Source organism: Vigna unguiculata, chromosome 5, assembly GCF_004118075.2.
Source record: "Vigna unguiculata cultivar IT97K-499-35 chromosome 5, ASM411807v1, whole genome shotgun sequence".
In the NCBI taxonomy this organism is placed as follows: Eukaryota; Viridiplantae; Streptophyta; class Magnoliopsida; order Fabales; family Fabaceae; genus Vigna; species Vigna unguiculata.
This window is the reverse complement of record NC_040283.1, coordinates 48,180,570-48,202,387: the sequence shown is the minus strand read 5'-3', so window position 1 is coordinate 48,202,387 and position 21,818 is coordinate 48,180,570. Positions and strand designations below refer to the sequence as shown.

At 32.5% G+C, this 21,818-nt stretch overlaps 1 protein-coding gene across 2 annotated transcripts; it reads left to right on the top strand.

Moving 5' to 3' along the window:
• Positions 1–9,241: 9,241 nt before the first annotated feature.
• LOC114186042 (mediator of RNA polymerase II transcription subunit 15a) lies at positions 9,242–20,940 on the top strand. 2 transcript variants are annotated; one of them, XM_028074038.1, is made up of 12 exons: positions 9,242–9,371; positions 9,888–10,011; positions 11,929–12,040; positions 12,139–12,253; positions 13,461–14,729; positions 16,606–16,676; positions 17,088–17,162; positions 17,382–18,734; positions 18,864–19,208; positions 19,748–19,948; positions 20,049–20,137; positions 20,405–20,940. In XM_028074038.1, the coding sequence occupies exons 2-12, from the start codon at positions 9,902–9,904 to the stop codon at positions 20,607–20,609; spliced, it is 3,945 nt and encodes a 1,314-aa protein (XP_027929839.1). In that variant the 5' UTR covers positions 9,242–9,371; positions 9,888–9,901; the 3' UTR covers positions 20,610–20,940. The 2 variants fall into 2 exon arrangements, with proteins under 2 accessions (XP_027929839.1, XP_027929840.1); XM_028074039.1 differs by having other exon boundaries at positions 9,245–9,371; positions 9,932–10,011.
• Positions 20,941–21,818: the final 878 nt, after the last annotated feature.

Genomic DNA, 21,818 nt, shown 5'->3' with positions numbered 1-21,818 from the left:
TATTTTAAAACTTTAAAATCAATAATCATTAAGATATTTTTAAAGGCACAATAAAAAACTAATACATAGAAAATCCAAATTTGTTAATAGTTTATTTCTTTCATCTAAATTACTATACAATCTTAGAAAGTACTTCCAAATTATGGAATAATTGTGTGAGAAAGAAAAAAGAAAAATTATAACCAGATTTACTGTATTTTGAAATATTGTTGTGCATGCATAGGTCTCTTTTTGTTAATATTGTGTTCACGATCTTTCCTTGTATAGTCAAAACGATAACGTATTAAATATGATATTTTGCACTTTGATTTTTGTATTGAAGTTTATGTTGAAAATTGTAAACTTTTTATTGTTTTGATATTTTTAGTTAGAGTTATGACAATCATTTTTACTTGATGATAGAATGCCTCCTTTTTTTGACCCCAAAGTTACCCGCCTACGTGGCACTTAATATTTTAATAATTTTTAAGGAAATGGAACCAGAAACGCGTGAGAGAAGTTGGAGTGAATTGTGAGGTTGTGATACACGCGCAAGAGAGGAAAAAGGAAAAGTTAGAAAAACAGAACTTTCACTTGCGGTTTAAACTAAAGGCGAGAGTGCGGCTTGAGTGTGGCGAGAGTGCGGCGAGAGTGCGGATTGCTGCCATAGCTTCGTGCGTCGAATTGGAAGCCCTACTTTGAAGTGTTCTTGTTCTGCAAATCAAAGGGTGCTCTGGTATGTTTTACTATCCGATTACAAACCCCTATTTTTATGATGTTCTTCCCCAAATGAAACCACTATTTTTGTGATGTTTTTCCGGAAATGAAACCCCATTATCGTATTTTCTTGTTCGATGAATGAAATGGCATTTTGATGAGTTGTTCCCCAAATTGTTCCTCAACTTAACAAAATCTATTTTTTTGCAGGTTGTAAGTTTAATGAATATCACATTTTTTGGTGGATATGACACTCCACATTCAATTCCGATGACATTGACAAACACATTCTCAGCTTTGTGGTTGTTGTTTGTGAATGACATTTGATGTTTTTTGCAATGAGCAACAAAACCAGAATTGTGTAATTCGTGCAGGATTTGCCTATATTGGATTCAATATGTTTGTTGTTCATCAACATTTTTTTAAAAACTAACTTTTCGAGTTCGATAATCAAGTGTCCTTTTGTTAGTCCATAAGTGCCTTTTTACGTTTTACGTTTTGTACACGCAGTACTGCAACTGCTTTTAAACTGTATAATTACGTGAAATATGGTTTGGACATAATCCAAAGGTCGTCCAAATAATTCCATCACCATCAATCATCAGCAAAAAACTTCAATAAGTATTTGAAATTGAAGATTGAATTAAAAATAAAGTTTTCTGGTTCGAGATTTAAGTGTTCTCTTGTGACTCCATAAGTGTCATTTTACGTTGTAATTTTTGTACATGAAGTACTGCAACTGTTTTTCTAGTCTATCATTACATAATGATAAATTTGTACACAATCCAAAGGCCATTCAAGTATTTCCATCACCATCAATCATCATAAAACTTCATTAAGTATTTCAAATTGAACATTGAATTAAAAATAAAGTTTTCTGGTTGGAGATTTAAGTGTCCTTGTCTGACTCCATAAGTGCCTTTTTACGTTTCCGTTTTTGTACACCAAACACTGCAACTGGTTTAAAACTGTATAATATCGTGAAATATGATTTGGACATAATCCAAAGGCCGTCAAAATAATTCCATCACCATCAATCATCAACAAACAACTTCAATAAGTATTTGAAATTTAACATTGAATTAAAAATAAAGTTTTCTGGTTGGAGATTTAGGTGTCCTTTCTTGACTCCATAAGTGCCTTTTTACGTTGTTGTTTTTGTACAGGAAGTACTGCAACTGTTTTTCTAGTCTATCATTACATAATTTGTGTTTTGGACACAATCCAAAGGCCATACAAATATCTCCATCACCATCAACCATCACCATAAAACTTCTTTAAGTATTTGAAATTTAACATTGAATTAAAAATAAAGTTTTCTGGTTGGAGATTTAAGTGTCCTTTTCTGACTTCATAAGTGCCTTTTTACGTTCTAGTTTCTGTACAGGAAGTACTGCAACTGTTTTTCTAGTCTATCATTACATAATTTGTGTTTTGGACACAATCCAAAGGCCATATAAATATCTCCATCACCATCAACCATCACCATAAAACTTCTTTAAGTATTTGAAATTTAACATTGAATTAAAAATAAAGTTTACTAGTTGAAGATTTAGGTGTCCTTTCTTGACTCCATAAGTGTCTTTTTACGTTGTAGTTTTTGTACAGGAAGTACTGCAACTATTTTTCTAGTCTATCATTACATAATTTGTGTTTTGGACACAATCCAAAGGCCATACAAATATCTCCATCACCATCAACCATCACCATAAAACTTCTTTAAGTATTTGAAATTTAACATTGAATTAAAAATAAAGTTTTCTAGTTGGAGATTTAAGTGTCCTTTTCTGACTCCATAAGTGCCTTTTTACGTTGTAGTTTCTGTACAGGAAGTACTGCAACTGTTTTTCTAGTCTATCATTACATAATTTGTGTTTTAGACACAATCCAAAGGCCATACAAATATCTCCATCACCATCAACCATCACCATAAAACTTCTTTAAGTATTTGAAATTTAACATTGAATTAAAAATAAAGTTTTCTTGTTAGAGATTTAAGTGTCATTTCCTGACTTCATAAGTGCCTTTTTACGTTGTAGTTTATGTACAGGAAGTACTGCAACTGTTTTTCTAGTCTATCATTACATAATTTGTGTTTTGGACACAATCCAAAAGCCATATAAATATCTCCATCACCATCAACCATCACCATAAAACTTCTTTAAGTATTTCAAATTGAAGATTGAATTAAAAATAAAGTTTTCTGGTTGGAGATTTAAGTGTCCTTTTCTGACTCCATAAGTACCTTTTTACGTTGTAGTTTTTGTACAGGAACTACTGCAACTGTTTTTCTAGTCTATCATTACATAATTTGTGTTTTGGACACAATCCAAAGGCCATATAAATATCTCCATCACCATCAACCATCACCATAAAACTTCTTTAAGTATTTGAAATTTAACATTGAATTAAAAATAAAGTTTTCTTGTTAAAGATTTAAGTGTCATTTCCTGACTCCATAAGTGCCTTTTTACGTTGTAGTTTTTGTACAGGAAGTACTGCAACTGTTTTTCTAATCTATCATTACATAATTTGTGTTTTGGACACAATCCAAAGGCCATATAAATATCTCCATCACCATCAACCATCACCATAAAACTTCTTTAAGTATTTCAAATTGAAGATTGAATTAAAAATAAAGTTTTCTGGTTGGAGATTTAAGTGTCCTTTTCTGACTCCATAAGTGCCTTTTTACGTTGTAGTTTTTGTACAGGAACTACTGCAACTGTTTTTCTAGTCTATCATTACATAATTTGTGTTTTTGTACAGGCTGTACTGGAAGTTTACTAATACAGTCGAAAATAGCACAATTGCCTTCCCAAATTAAAGTATATTGATGTTTATATTACCATGTCATCATGAATGTATCTGTCAATGTACAAACTACATATTAACTCCAACAAATGATTAAACAATATATACAATTGTGGCAACATAATTGACTTTGTCTACCTCAATCTAACTATCCCTATGTAAAATTATCTCAAAAATCTTGTGATGGAATTATAATTTCTACATTCACAGTAGCTATTTCTTCAACAGCAGATCGTAGTGCTGAATAACTTCATCACGAAGGACATTATCTTCATTTAAAACTCAATCACAAACGAATTTCTGCCTAATTAATTGCAGCTCCTCCTAAAAACATCAACACAATGTTACCAACTGTAATCTTCAAAGAAAAACAATAAATAATAAAACATATTATAACGGTCAACTTACAGTAGTGTAGTCAGGCAGGGCTTTGCCATTAAATTGACTAACACCATCCCACATCTCTATGAATTTCAATACTAGGACCCCACAGTCATGACTGCGAAATGAAATACAACACAATATTCAGACATCATTAAGCAGTGCTAAATTACACTCATTGAACACACAAAATGTTAGAAGTTACCCATTAGGTTGAATTGGAGTGTCCACACACTGCACTTCAAAAGATGGATTCTTGTCCGATTCACAATTTAATAACATACCCAAAACACTTACTTGTTCCTGTTCTAAAACTTTATCTTTCATACTCTTTCCAGCCATGATTCATCAACAACCTATAAAAATTTAATAATAATACAATAAGGAATCACAACAAAACAAATTCAACAAAAAATACACTTCACAAATCAAGGAATCATAAATTACTTCACAAATACAACAACCTGTTATGACGGGAATCAAAAATAAACTTCACATGTCCAATTGGAGAAATTACTTCATATGGCTAATTACTTCATATGACGGGAATCAACAATCCAACAAAGGCATCATCAACAAATTGTCATATTACAAAAGAATATAACACCAAATCAACTAATTTAAATTTTGAACTTCAGAACAAATACTTGGACAACCTCACAGACGAAATGAACAGAGTGCATTATAGGGTATTTCCACTTCAGAACACCTTCATGTGTGCGAGGGACATATGGATCATCCCAACCCTGACAAAACCATCAATATTAACAATGGACGAGTAGATAAACCAAAAGAACCCTATACGCACATTTTGGGGTTTCACTGCAGTTATCAATTCTAATGGCAAAATGGCACAGCATGCTAAGTAAAAAAAAAACACATTAAATCTTCGAAAAGGGGTTTTCCACGATAACCTACCGGAGAAATCTTCGTTCCGTCAATGACCTTAATCAACCAACAAATACGCCAACAAGAGAGCGCCCAACCAATGAATCGAACGGTACCCACCACTTTTCGCGGAAGCCGCCGCCTCCAACAACCCAAACCACTCTCCACACCTCCGCTATATGCTTCCACTGTGACCCACAACACCAACTTTTATGGAACGATAGCTTTTTTGGGAAGACAAAGCCTTGCGATTGAAATGTCTTTCTGCGTCTCTGCTCGAAGAAGAAAGTTGAGGAGAAGAAGAAAGTTGACGGGAAGAAGAAAGTTGAGGGGAAGAAACGAGGGAAAATAGAATGCCCAATGTGTTTTTTTAAAAAGTTTGTCCAATCAAAGCGCGTGCACTTCACGCTAACTTTCCCAAACCGCTGCCTCCATTTTCCGTCTGCTTTAAAAATATTAAAATATTAACTGCCACGTAGGCGGGTAACTTTGGGGGTCAAAAAAACGGGGCATTGTATCATTATCCTTTTTACTTTTATAGGTTGAAAGATCTATTGATACTACTAAAGCCATAAATTTATCTTGGTGATTGGTTTAAACGAGTCTATGTGTCAAAAGTATTTCTAATATAAAATTAAATAAGTGTGTTTGGATATGATGAACAACAAACAACGAAATAAATATGAGATACTCATTGTTTGAAAAATGTATGCTCAAGGGAAATGTGTCATTATGAATTGACTCATCTTAAGAATTGAGGAGAAATTGTTGGAGATCCAAATTTAAGTATAAGCTTCTTAAAATTTACGATGAAAAATTTTAATACAGCGTAAGGCATAAGACACAAGACCTACAAAATCATTATATTCATGTTTTAGATTACAGGTAATGTTAATTCTTTAAGTAGATTAAACTCATGTGTCATTAGTATAAATTCTCTTTTCATTAGTATAAATTCTCTTTCCAAAAATTTACTAGCCGTGTCAAAATTCAATTTCGAGTAACGTGCATTTTATTAATTATAAAAATTGAGAAAATGTTGTTTTGATGGAAGATATTGGCTTTGTGTTTTTTTTTTTTATTGAAAATCATTATCATTGTGAATGTTGTTCTCACATTCATGTGTCTTTAAAGTGTGAATATCATTTTCATCATTCCTAAAGAGGTTAAACACTTTGGTCACGACTAAATGTTTTTGAATAATTTTATGTTGTTGTATTGGTTTATTTTGGTAAATAGGTTTGGGTAGAAAAAAAATAGTTTTACAAAAATTATTTAGTTGTTGAGTACATGATTGTTTTTTTACTGAATGACCAAAATATGTTTACCATGGTTGGTTAAAACAAAAATATGTGAAGGAGAGGTTTAAAAATGATTTAAGATACTGAAATATATGTTTGAAATTTTCGAATTAATATCAGTCAAGTTAATCCCTGAAACTTTATCATGTAAAAAACATATATATTTACCCTTATTGCCATGTGTGTAACTTGTTTTACCAATCCTACTGTGACCTTTATTAATTTATAATAGTTATTTCATTAGTAATATTTTTAGTTGAGAGATAATTCATAGTTTTGAACATCATTTTTAATTATTATTATTGAAACTTAAAGTATATTTTTAATTGAGAGATTAATTCATAGTTTTGAACATCATTAATTATTATTGAAACCTAAAGTAGGTTTTTAATTCAGAGATTAATTCATAGTTTTGAACATCATTATTTATTATTGAAACAATGATAAAGTCTCACCAACTCCTCATGATTTGATAAGATGAATTGATAATTCAGTATTTTTAGTCCATCGAACTTTATTTTTTATAGTTAACTTGATGAGTTAGATAACTTCTTTTTTTTTTAATTAAAAATCAAAATAAAAAATATTTTAAAAGATTATTTCTTTGATTGTTTTTTCAAACGATTATACGATCCAGTCAAAATAATTTAACATGAAAAATTAAAAATATTTCATAATTATTTTAATCTGTTTAATTAAAAACACCAATTAATTTATTAAAAGTTAATAAAATATTTGCATTATTAAATATAAATTTAAAAGATAATTTTAAAAAAATCATAAGAAAATAAAATTTGTTGGATAACCCTTAGTCTGGAAAAGTCAAAATTTGTAATCGGCAAGCATTTCTTTTTACATCCCACTAGCGTAAAACAGACGCTATCGCGTATGTGTGTACGCATTTTTTGAATTATATTAATAATTGATGATATTATAATGTTATTAAGTTAATGAAAAAAATTAAAGTATATTTATAAAAATTAAAGTGAAATGTATGGAGAAAATATGAGAAAAATAATTGTTGATGAATAGTAGGAGAAAAAAGAAGAAAGAGATAAATAAATAGTTTTATAAAAACTTGTAAAAAGTAACCGTTAATTTTTAAAAATTTAATAAATAATTAAATTGTAAAGAATAAAGTTGGAATTATGAGATGTGGATACAAAAGAGAGAATCCCTTTATATATAGTTATAGATAATTCCACTCTGCATGTTCCTTAAGGCTGAAAATATATAATTTAAAAAATAATTTATAAATTTATATCTTGAATTATATATTTAGAATATAAATGTATATTATTATACAGTTCATAATAAACAATATGTAATCAAAATTTGTACTCTGAAATATAGATTGTTATTTTAAATTATGTAATTCCAAATATATTATTTATTTTGTATTTAAGGATGTATAATTTAAAATACAATTCATACAAATTTGTAATTATTATAATTCTAAAATAGAAAAAATTGATATTTAATATCCTAAATTTTAGAATTTGAAAAAAAAAAACGGACGAAGTTTATAAAAGATCCGAGGAATATGGTAAAATAAACAAAGTTATTTTAAAATGTAAGATTATTCTTTTATCTTTATTTATTTATTTATTATTATTATTTATTGTTATCGATATTTATTATTAATATTATTTATTTTTTTGTTACTTTTGATATTTATTTTTGTTCTATTTTTTTATGTTAAATTTATAATAATCTTAATAGAAAAAGAAGTACATGAAATTCTCACTCTTGAGTAAATATGATTATGTTATGGTTTTAAAACACGTGTGCATGGAAGAACTAAATATTGTCTCCACGAATCTCTTGAAATTTCGATTAGAAATGTGTTTTTTGTGAAACTATTATAGTGGATTTGATAAGAGTATAGGATACGACATCTAATATATATTTATTTTAAAAATAATATGATACAATACATTATATATGTATATTAAAAAATATGTAATTATTTTTAAAAATATGATAAATATATTAATGTTACGTGTGTATCTAAATTAAAATTATAAATATTAAAATTATCAACATAACAAATTATAAATTATTTTCATCGTGAAAGTATTGTTACTTTATATATTAGATTATTCATTAGTAAATGTCAATAAAATATTATAAAATACCAAGTACAAATATATGTTAAACATAGATACATAATTCAAATTGAAGTATAGATGCTTCATAACTAAGTATGGCAACACAAATATGAGTTTAAAAACCATTTCATACACCATAATTGGTTCCAACAACATAATATTTGATTCCCAAACATGACGGAATTATTCTTCTGTTATTTGTTTTGTCTTCTAATCGGTTCAACTACACCAGAATCGATTTTCACATCATCAAACTTGAACCATGCATTTCAGAATCACCTTCTTTGACCAATATTAAAATTCACAATACCTTCCAAAATTGTATATACATGAAAATCACGTGATTTGAACAAGGATATTATTGTAAAAACTCATGTATAACTCTCAAATAATCTCAACTAGAACGAGACTCGGAAAAATCACCATCTTGCTAATCCATCATTTTTCTCATCCTCGTATATACACCACACCGATATCACCCGAAAATCCATCACTCACAATCATTATCAACAATAAAATCATTGAAAACAAACACAATTTTAATGATTTTTCTAATGATTTAATAAAAATACACATGAGACAATTTTTTTGACTATTTTAAATATCATTGAAAAAAAATGAAATTTCCTTGACTTCCAGTTGTAAAATGCAATATTTACAAATTTTAACGAATTTATGTATTTTGGTGTAATAAAATACAAGAATATCATAATACACGTGCAAAATAGTTAAGCTTTATATTAATAGAAATATAATATCTCATTTCAAAAGAATATAATAAAATAATGTAATTTTTTAATTACTACCCAGCCAGCATTCACAAATTAAAATAAATATGAAAAACTAAAAGCTCATACAATATAAATAGACATACTCAATAATACTTAATATAATATAGTCATATACATTAATAATAATTAATCAACCACTTAAAAGAGCAATGTATAATCTTAATTTTTTCTTAGTCTTAACTGTTTAAATACGAATTTATTGTCCGTATTATATTTTACCTGTAATAAATACAGAGAAGTTAGAAGGCTTTGTAAACAATAATAAATACTTCGAAATTGTTTCTTCGCCCAAGTCACCTACAATACAGTAGAAGCTCACGAGTCAGACACGCCATCTGTAACACTGCCCACACATCGCCGAATCGCATGAAAATCGCCACCACCATCAGGTCCGTTTTCTAATAATGGATTATTTTTCTTTTTGTTCTTTCTTTCTCTCTCGTCGTTGAAAGATGATTATTGGCTCCACAATCATGGAGAAATCTTTAATCCAAAGAGCAAGTAGAAAAGAGGGGCGTTTCGTTTGAATCGATCTTTGAGATATGAGAACATGACAATTAATTAAGATGGGGCATAAGTCTAGATATGGACAAAATTGAGGAAATACTTTATGTAAAACTGGATTTTGTTATTCGCTTTTACAATTAATTACCAGACAATTAGAAAATTAATGTTTTTGCGTTCATCTTGAAAACCTAGGTTTTTATAACATTTTTCTTTGTTGTATAACGGTTTTCTTGACTGTACAATTTATTGATGGACTGTTGAATTTATTTATATGGGTTATCTTGGATTATCTTTGTAATATTTCATACATTTATATTCATCTTTTGCACCTTCTTTCATTCGGGAATTCGGTTTGACAAGAATAGTCCGTTTTTCGTTTTTCGTTTTTCGTTTTTCAGTTTATCAAAATTAGATGGATAACAATAATTGGAGACCTAATCAGGGTACTGAAGCCAATATGGATACTAGTGATTGGAGAGGTGGACTGCAGCAAGAGTCACGCCAAAGAATTGTCAACAAAATGTAAGATTCAGTCTTGATATTGTCTCATTGTTTTTTACTTTTGCTCATAATTCCATAGATTGCCAACATTTCCGTGAGGACTGTGGTCTTCTTTCCAAGTGATAAATGAATATATGTGAAAGAGCATCGACAGCAGCGTCATATTGTGTAATTGTAATCCTCTGATGCAAAAATTTGTGAAACATGTGCTCAAATGTCTGGCGGTTAGGTTAACAAAATAATTAAATGGGTTCATTTTTCCTCCAAACCAATATTTAATAAGATATTTCTTTTACTGTTTTTAATGTCAGAATTAAAGTGTTGGGATGAGGTTTAGCTTGTCAGCATTGCACATGCTCATTGATGTGTTAGTGGGACAATTTTGTTAAAATCATTTGTGCCTTGTATGATCGTATCATTTTACATGTCAAAGGTCCTGCGCAAGCTGAACTAATTGAGGGTAGGATCACTCTGGAAATATGATTTACCAGGTTGAAATTGTTAATTTTTATGAATTATTTCTATCATGTTACAAATTTTATTTTTCTCTCTAGTTGTCTATACATTTATGATTATGAATTTTCAATTTAAGTTTTTTTAATGATGTGAGTTTCTTTTTCTTCGTTATCTATGTTCTTTTTATGCATATGTATTATTTATGATTATTATTAGGTTGAAATTAAGATCTTATGATTCGAGTTTCTAGCTTTCCACTCCCTCTTGATTCTAGGTTGTAACTAGAGTTTAATAACTTTGGTGTTGACCACTATATCACCGAAAAATACAACTTCAAAGTTTTTTCAATTATTTGGTGTTATCGCACAATGTGTTAGAATGAAGTTTTGCTATTGTGGGTGCATATTTAGATGTCTCAAAGGAGGAGAGCTGAGTTTATTTTTCTATTTGCTGTTATTATTTTTCATGCACTATCATTGCTGTCATTTAGTGTGTTTGGTTGGAGGTTACTGCCATTATTTTCGTAGAGGAACATGTTTTTCTTTGCATACTAGATTTAGGATTGTGTATTTTGCTCTTAAATAGCTTATACATATTTTCTCTTCATAGAGAATGTGTGGCTGAGGGATATTTAGCGGAAAACTATAGTACTATTAGTAGAATTTTTTTCTCTTATGTTTTTGATAGACTTTTCATATATGCAAAGGAAACTTAAATGGATACGAAACAAGACAACAACTGAAGTTGAATCTTATCCTTGCGTTAAAACTTGAAATCATTTCTTGAGAGGCTTGAATCAATGACTCTAATCACAAGATCAATATAAGAATAGGAACAAGTGTAGGATCTAGAATTATATACTAGAACAATTTTGAATTCAAGCTAGCCAAATAAAATCATTAACAAGAAGATAACTATGGATAGAAATGGATTAGAATAGAGTTGAACTAAAAATTATAGAGCATAAGGACATGAACACAAATTAATGGAGAAAAGGTGGAGGAGGAGAATACTTAGATGGTGGAAGAAACTGGTATGTTACTTGAATTTGAAGTTCCATCTTCATCTTCGTGATAAGCAACAAGGAAGAGTAATCACTTGGACTACTAGAAATCAAGATAAAATTCATAAATGAGAACTATTCTCACAAGTGCTTCAAACTCTCAATTTTTCATATATTTCAGAAGTTATTTTTGAAGGAAAGGCATTGCTATACTTAACCACTCATGCTAGCCTTGGCCGAGAATATTACAGAAATAAGAGAGGGAAATTCGAAAATTTACATTTAAATTTGCTGCTTGCACTCCATTTCTGATATCCATTCTACTATGTTTTTTGTTTTGAATATGTGTATGATTTCAATAAGGGTATTTTTTTTTACATTTTAACGAGCTTATAACATTTTAAGATTGTCTATTGACCATAAGTTTTCTATAATTGTATTATTTAGTTAATTAAATCACTTTTCTTCATCTTCTATAGAATGGACACGTTAAAAAGACATCTTCCTGTTTCTGGTCAAGAGGGACTGCATGAACTTCAGAAGATTGCTCAAAGGTTTGAAGAGAAGATTTTTACTGCTGCAACAAGCCAGGTACGTATTTGATTATAGATTTATCAATTTGTGATTATGTTTAAAATTACATTCAATATGAAAGATTGATGGTTTACTGGGATATTCCCTTATTTCAGTCTGATTATCTACGGAAAATATCATTGAAGATGCTTACAATGGAGACTAAATCCCAGGGCAGCATGGCCAATGCTCCAAATCAAGGTGGTCCAAGTAATAAACCTCCTGATCCAGGTTAGCTTTTTATGCTTTGGCATAGTGGCTATATTCACATTCTAACGCGATTTGACTTGGAGTTGTTTCAAGTTCAGCTTAAGTTGTTGGGACTGTCTTGTGTCCTATTGGTGTGAAGTATCATTAACATTTGATTTTTGTCTGCTGGTGTTACATATGATCCTGGTAGTTGTTTTTGAATCACTTCCTTTCAAACTTTTCCATTGATATCAACTTTTTAAAATCTATTTGTAAAAACGTTGCAATGTCAGTGTCTAATCCGTTATTGACTTGCAATTTTGATTTCCTTTGCCATTCCTGCTTTTTTCCATGTTGATTTTCGTATCTAAAGAAAATTTGTTTTTAATTGTTTGGTTTGAAATTGAACACCAAATATATGTATTTTCTTTTTTTGGTTTGGATTGTATGTGGATTTGAGCTAAGTGATTGATTGCCAAAAGATAAAGGATGCGAGTGTTGTATCCTACATTAGGAATCTTTTGTTAATCTTGAGTTTAAGCCTTCGACAAAAAAGAGCACATTGATATTACAAATCTAGGTTTTGGCTAAGTAACCGTTCCGACCAAAATTGATAGGGCAAGGATTGTGGGCCTAGACACTCACAATGAAAGGAGTAGTGTTGTGGTGTTGAAAGACGTAACCAAATCAATTAAGGAATGTGAGGGATAGGGAGAATATAAGGAAGTAAAATAAGAGGAGGTAGTGGGGAGAGAAAAAAATCCGGTTAGGAGTGGGAATGTTGTTTCCTTGAAGGAGCTTGCTCTGTGGCAGTAGGATTGTTAACCCTACTGTATTTCTGATACATTTTAGAATAATAATATCGGCTTTATTCCATCCATTTTGTTGTTGGACCCCTAACAAAAATCAATCTAATTGTGAATGGAAAATACAAATTACAAAAAAAGGAAAAATGTGATGAAATGCTTAATTTTTGGAAGTTCAAAAAGCTTGAACCACATTGTTAACTCTTTATTCCCTCTGAAGGCCAGCTTGTATCCATTATTACAGGTAGTTTTGCTTGTTCGTACAGTTGCTTTCTTTTATTTGGACCTTTCTTGGTTGCTTGATAGCTGTTTGGTAACTTCATCTCCTTGTTAGGTTGCAAAATTCCAATTGCGTGTTGTTAACATTTCATTTGGATCCTGATGCTATATCTTAAATTTTTAGTGGGTTTCTCTGTCTTAACCAATCACTGTTTATTTAATAGGGCTTGTAATTCCATCTCAAGTTCACAATCTTGGGCAGCAACATTCTATTCCTATGTCCAATCAATCCCAGGCACGCCAACAGCTTATGCAAAATAATATTGCATCTCAATCATCGGGTTTAACCCAGACTCCAATCCAAAATGTTGGCCAGAATAATCCTAACATGCAGAATATACCTGGACAGAATTCAGTGGGGAACACCATTAGCCAGAATTCCAACATGCAAAATATGTTTGCTGGTTCCCAGAGACAAATTCAAGGGAGGCAGCAGGTTGTTTCCCAACAACAGCAACAATCACAAAATCCACAGCAATATCTGTATCAGCAACAAATTCAACATCAGCTTATGAGGCAGAAGTTCCACCAGCAGCAGCAGCAGCAGCAGCAGCAACAGCAGCAGCAGCAGCAGAATCTTTTACAACCAAATCAGCTGCAATCTTCTCAGCAACCTGTCATTCAAACATCATCTGTTATGCAGCAGGCTCCCATGATGCAGACATCTCTACCCAGCATTCAGCACAATCAACAATCTAATAATGTTCAACAATCAACACAGTCTGTGCTTCAACAACACTCCCAAGTTATCAGGCAACAGCAACCACAACAAACTTCAATCATTCATCAGCAACAAACACCAATGACTCAACAGTCAATATTACCTCCACAACAGCAACAACAACAGCAACAGCAACAACTTATGGGTGCACAGGGAAATGCCTCAAACATGCAGCATTCCCAAATACTTGGGACACAAAATAATGTTAGTGATTTGCAGCAACCACAGAGGTTACTTGCACAACAGAACAATCTCTCCAACCTGCAACAGCAGCAATTAATAAATCAGCAAAACAGCCTATCAAATATGCATCAACAGTTGGGTAATAATGTCCCTGGATTACAGCCACAGCAGGTCTTAGGACCTCAATCTGGCAACTCAGGTATGCAAACAAGCCAGCACTCTGCACACGTGCTACAACAATCACAGGTTCAAATTCAACCACAATCTCAGCAAAATGCATCAAATTTGTTACCATCTCAAGCGCAGCAGTCACAGTCTCAGGCTCCACAACAGCAATTAATGCCACAGATTCAATCTCAGCCTGCGCAATTGCAACAACAGTTGGGTTTGCAACAGCAACCAAATTCCTTGCAACGGGATATGCAACAAAGGCTTCAGGCCTCAGGTCCCTTACTTCAACAATCAACTGTTCTTGATCAGCAGAAGCAGTTATATCAATCACAAAGACCCCTTCCAGAAACTTCATCAAGTATGTGAAATTGCAACTATGCATTTTTCTTTGTGTGCTTTACCTTCTGTCAATTGATGGTTTCTTGGTGGTCAAACTCGTGAGGTTACCTACTACCTTGGGTCATTTAGGAGGTAGACAAATTGTGCAATCACATCATGGAATAATAGATACCCATCTTATATTAAATATTATTTCAAACATCCATATAACATAAATAGGTTAGATAACTTTGAAATCTCTACTGACATTGGAATAAACTCTTATTCTAAATACAATACAGATGTAATTCTGCAAGGTCTAAGCCTTGTCTGCCCTGCAAAAGAATGGCCTAAGCCCTCTAATAGAGCCAAGGTCACTAGTTAAATGATGCAAATCGCAACTTTAAAACACTAAAAAGATTTATTTTTCAGTGAACTGTGAGAGTTGCCCCACAAAATGTAATATTGCAAAAGCAGAGAAAGGACTGTACATTAAAATATGATAGAACAGATATAGTAATCTAAAACATACTCTAGCAAAGTGCAGACTTAACTGATGACAGTAAGCTAGTCTATATTTCTTTTATTTTGCTTTCAACACATAATAGGACTTGAAAACCTCCTTCCTTGACCATTGTACGGAGGGTTACCTCTGTTGTGTGACATTTGTTTCTTCACTTTTCAAGAGTTTCCCCCCTTGCGTTTGTTCTTTCATCTTTCCAGTCCACATTTAGCTTTACTTAAGTTGCTATGTTTTGTTTTTCTTTTTTTCTGTTAATTTCACCATCATTTTTCTTTCTTTTTACTTCATTACTGTGTTCTTATTGCTCCTAGATTGATAGTAATTGGGTGTGTAAATGTGACTTATTATTTGTCACGAATATATTTAACATCTTTTAGTATTGTATTATAAATTATTTAGTTTGTATTATAATATTAAAAATAGCACTCATCCAGTTCCTGCTATATCCTTTTCAGAAGTGTTTGTTATTTGCCACTATTCAAAATTGATAGCTATGAGAACACGCCTGCCTGTGATTTAGTTTTAAGGTGGTAGCACTGTTCTGTCCTTGCCCTAGACGGCTAGACCTTATATGCTCTGTGCCACCAGTACATAAATTACACCCAGTCTCTAGTTACACGTTGATAACTCAACTTCAGTTTTGATGAATATGATATTTTTAGCAGATATTGTTCGTAGACATTGTGTTTTGCAGGTATGAGAGCTCTGCAATATGTCATTTACATTTTGGGTATTCTCTGGGTTTGGGTTTGATTTTATCAGCAGGTAAGATGCAAAACCAAGGGCAGGATTAGTGTGATTGCTTGATCCTAATAATTTGACATGCTGGAATACAGTCCCTGCATGATCTCAGTAGGACGAGTTTTCTTCTGAATCAGGATACTCCATCTTACAAGCATGTAGAAGTAGAATCATTTACGGAATCTACATGTAGGAGTTCTATTTGGACTGCCTTGGATAACTCTTGCATTTTTTGTCAAAAGATTGCAAAGAAAATGAAAATTGTAAAAGAAATACAAGAATTCAATGTATTTTTGTGCGTTCTCTGCCCTAAATTATGATTATCATCTTATTTCTGTAAAAGAAGCATCTATTGCTTCAAATTTACCATTTCTGGTTTGTTTGTCTTTCCTCCATGACTTATTTGCCTTGTCTAATGCTTGTGGCATGACTCAGAAATTCCGTTGTGATGTTTGTGTTATGAATAACTCGTTCATAAGCAACAAACTTTCTGAAAAGCAACAACATAGGATATCACATATAATCTATCATCTATTTATGATAGAATAATGTTCACTAACATATTTTGCAATTACCTCATTAATTTTCGAAAACAACAAGTTTCTGCATTTTTTCAGCCCTAGCTCACATGTGTGTGAAATATCTTTTGAAGCTTCTCTGGATTCAACAGCACAGACTGGCCAGCCAAGTGGGGGTGATTGGCAAGAAGAAGTTTATCAAAAGGTAATATCCTATTTTCTAATCATTTCTTAAGACCGTTGAAATAAAAGAGAAAGAAGCATAGGATGAATCTCTAATGTGTATTGGTGCATTTATAAATAGGAAAATATAATAAACTGAATGGATAATATCTAACACTCTCCCTCAAGGTGGTACATATAAATCATATGTATAATGCTTGTTACAAATATAATCAATTATAGGTCCGTGTAATGATTTAGTAAAACCACATGCTAGTTGATCACTAGAATTAACAAACTCAAATTTCTCCAAATATAATATTTTCTTGAATGAAATCACAATCAATCTTAGTATTTTTTACCCTTCCTTAAGGCAATAGTGTTACAAATCTTCTTGCACCGGAGATTCAAGGTTTATAATTGATGATTTGCTTCTGTTGATTTTAAACGGCAGATTAAATCAATGAAAGAAAGTTACTTGCCAGAGTTGAATGAAATGTACCAAAAGATTGCTTCTAAACTTCAACAGGTATGTTTAGTCAGGCAAACTTTTAATATCAGCTATGGACAAGGAAGCCTTTTTCATTATTATTATTATTATTGTTATTACTATTATTATTATTATTATTATATTATTATTATTATTATTTTATTCTGGCAAACTCTAAAAGGAGAAGTCCTTTATTGTTTTTATTTTTACTCAAATTAGTGTTACTGTTTAACCTTGTATCTTTTCTTTGTTTATCAGCATGATTCTCTTCCACAACAACCAAAGGCAGAGCAGCTTGATAAGCTGAAGGTGTTTAAAATGATGCTGGAACGAATTATAACATTCCTTCAGGTTTCCAAGAGTAATGTCTCACCTAGTATCAAGGAGAAACTGGGTTCATATGAGAAGCAGATTATTAATTTTATAAATACAAATAGGCCTAAGAAAAACATACCTGGACAGCTTCCCCCACCACATATGCATTCCATGTCACAGTCACAACCCCAAGTTACACAAGTGCAGTCTCATGAAAATCAAATTAATTCTCAGTTGCAAACATCAAATATGCAAGGCTCTGTAACAACAATGCAGCAGAATAACATGCCAAACATGCAGCATAACTCTCTGTCTGGTGTATCTACAGCACAGCAGAGTAAGATGAATTCAATGCAACCAAATACCAATTTAGATTCAGGACCAGGAAATGCTGTAAACTCCCTACAACAGGTTCCTGTGAGCTCACTCCAACAAAACCCTGTTAGTGCTCCTCAACAAACTAATGTTAACTCCTTATCCTCACAATCCGGGGTTAATGTAATCCAGTCAAATCTTAACCCCCTTCAGCAAGGTTCCAGTATGCTTCAACACCAGCAACTAAAACAACAGGAGCAACAGATGTTACATAATCAACAAATTAAGCAACAATATCAGCGACAGTTGATGCAGAGGAAGCAACAACAGATCATGCAACACCAACAACAACAACAGCAATTACACCAGACAGCAAAGCAACAACTGCCTGCACAATTGCCGACTCATCAAATACAACAACTCCACCAAATGAATGATGCAAATGACATTAAGATGAGGCAAGGAATTGGAGTTAAGCCAGGGGTCTTTCAGCCACATCTTACATCTAGTCAACGCTCAGCTTATCCCCACCAACAGATGAAAGGGAGTCCTTTTCCTGTTTCTTCTCCTCAACTCCTGCAGGCCACATCTCCTCAGATTCCACAACACTCATCTCCTCAGGTTGACCAACAAAACCACCTTCCATCTCTCACAAAGGTTGCTACTCCTCTGCAATCAGCTAACTCACCTTTTGTAGTACCCACTCCCTCACCTCCCTTGGCTCCATCTCCTATGCCAGGGGATGCTGAAAAGCCCATTTCTGGTGTTGCATTGATATCAAATGCTGCAAATATTGGATATCAGCAATCAGGAGGTGCAACAGCACCTGCTCAATCCCTTGCCATTGGAACACCTGGAATATCAGCCTCTCCTTTACTTGCAGAGTTCACTGGTCCTGATGGTGCTCTTGGTAATGCTTTTGTATCTACATCTGGAAAGTCGACTGTTACTGAACAGCCTATTGAGCGTCTAATTAAAGCGGTTAGTCTAGTTAATCTTAAGCTGGCCTGATCTGTGACTGTGGTCTTTAATTATTTACGAATTTGACAATACATTAAAGTTTCCATAATTTTTCAACTTAAAAATTTCTGTCCAATCATTTGATTCCAGGTGAAATCAATGTCATCAAAAACATTATGTTCTGCTGTTAGTGACATTGGTTCAGTTGTAAGCATGAACGATAGGATAGCAGGATCAGCACCAGGTAATGGATCCAGAGCTGCTGTGGGTGAAGATTTGGTTGCTATGACTAATTGTCGCCTTCAGGCAAGAAATTTTATCGCACAAGATGGTGCCAATGGAACTAGGAGGATGAAGCGCTACACTTATGCAACACCCTTGAATGTTGTATCTTCTGCTGGTAGCATGAATGACAGTATCAAGCAGTTAACTGCTTCTGAGGTCTCTGATTTGGATTCAACGGCAACATCTAGATTCAAGATGCCGAGGGTTGAGGTACCATTATTTTTAGTTGTTTCGTTTTATTTAATGTTGAAAAACATGAACAGATAAAACAGCGGGAACAAACTTAAACTGAACAGGATATTTTTATTAACTGCTCTTTTACTTGAATCTTATGTACAAGAGGTATATATAGACACAGATGTCTAAGAAGCTGTTATAAACCGACAGTTGTAACAATGAAAGAAACCTACAGCTGTACAAGTTTGACTAATAATACAAGTTGACCATAAGTTGACTATAGTATACATACTAACATTTAAAATTGATGTCTTTTACTCTGGTTTTATATTTTGGGCTATTGTTGAGTTGGACAGTTCTGGATTCATCGTATAATGACTTAAATTTTGCTGATCTGGTTTAGATTTTTACATTTGCTTCATTAGAGAATTAGATGATTTTTAGGTTATTATGTTTTAAAATTATTCTGAAGTTAACGTTGTGAAATTAGGAAATCACTATATAATTTATGGATTTACTTTAAACATGCAGCCTTTGATTGTTGATAAGTAATTTATTGACTTTTATTGCAGGCTAATCATTCCCTTTTGGAAGAAATTAGGGAGGTTAATCAGCGACTTATTGACACAGTAGTAGACATAAGCAATGAAGAAGTTGATCCAACAGCAGCAGCAGCTGCTGCTGAAGGGACAGAAGGAACCATTGTCAAGTGTTCTTACAATGCTGTGGCTCTCAGTCCGAGCTTAAAATCCCAGTACGCTTCAGTACAAATGGTGGGCTTTAAAACATTTAAACCACGTGCATATTAAGTAATTCTTGTCTTTGTTAGAAAAATTTCAACTTTGTCCTTATTTGTGTTTTACTGCCTTGCAGTCACCAATTCAACCCTTGCGCTTGCTTGTTCCCACGAATTATCCTAATTGTTCCCCCATACTCCTCGACAAGTTTCCCGTTGAATCTGGGTGAGAGAATGAGCATTTTGCATCTCTTATGAGTCTTATTTTCCTTTAAACAAATTCTTTACTTCCCACGACAATATGTTCTATATTTGCATTTATCAACAAAAAGAAGAAATGTATTGTTCATATACAAAACATCTTTCGTTGATTATGACTTTTTTCTCATTCATGAAGCACGGGTTTGATTTATTGTATCAGACTGAGTAGCTTCTGTTATATGTACTGAGAATTCTTGTGTTTAATAGAAATTGTTTTTAATATTTCTTTCAGTAAGGAGAATGAAGATCTTTCTGTGAAAGCAAAGTCAAGGTTTAGCATATCCTTACGAAGTCTATCACAACCTATGTCCCTTGGGGAGATAGCAAGGACTTGGGATGTTTGTGCTCGCACTGTTATTTCTGAGCATGCACAGCAGAGCGGTGGGGGGAGTTTCAGTTCCAAGTATGGGACTTGGGAGAATTGTTTGACCACATGATGATCCTTGCCATTCCGTGCAAACATCTTCTTTATCTCAAACTATTTTCAAAACTTGTTCTTATCGTTGGATAAGTTTTTGGGTTGAGGTAACAGCAATTATATCGAACTCGTGTTGTTGTAGTGAAATTATTTAGTGCATAGTTGTTGTGTATCAAGTGCATCCATTTCCTTGTTTATTTACATCTCAATGTAGTGAATTTGTGTGTATTGAACCAAAAAGCCTTCACCTTGGCTTAGTTCTTACTAGTATAGTTGCTGAAAATAACTCTTCCCGAGTTGCATGCTAATTTGTGAGTTATGTTTGAAAATATGGTAATTTTAATGAGTAACTATATGGATCTGTCAAATTACATGTACATTTTTTTGTGTATTTTAAACAAACTGTATCTATATTTGTTAAGTTACCAAATAAATAGGTTAAGTTACCAAACTTCGTATCTATATTTGTTAACTCAAACATGTTTTCTTTTTCTTTTTTGAGAACGTTAGCACGTGACATCATGAATGTACTTTAAGAATTTTAGTTCTATTTATTAAATAACATGTAGAGCATTTTTTAACTTTTTCAGTGACATTAAGTTTTATTATTACATTAATTATATTAATTTATCATTTCTTAATAACTAACTTATTTTCTACATTTTTGTGCCTTAATATATATTCTTTCACCTATTATTTCTCTTTTTCTTAACCACACTTCTTCTACAAGACTAATCTGAAAATTGAGAAATAGCACAAAAAAACATATCCTCAATTTACGAGGGTCATCCAATAGCTGAAAGAAGTGATCCCTCAAACCCAAACCAGAATTCCCAAATCTAAATGTTTCAAAACAAGAAGACCTCACAATTCGGAGCATTTCTTTCTGTACCCCCCTTTTTCTTCCTGCACCCCCTAATTTTTGAAATTCCAATTTTGCCCTCAACCCACTAAAAATCCTAAAATTTTTCAATCTTATATTCTCTCCTCAGCTTTCCCTTTCTGCAGTCGCCGCACACCCCATTGACACCTTGCATCCCATCTTCTAGTGATGCCTTGCACGTCCTTTACCCATCACCTTGCATCTATTTTTGCAGCCTTTCGGTCTATCTATTTCTTGCTGGTGTGGAGTGCTGAAAAAGATCATATCAAAGGAGGAGGCGGACGTAGGAGGACACTGGAAAATCGAGTGCAAAAGAGAAGGACAACGCGCCACTTCTCCATCCAC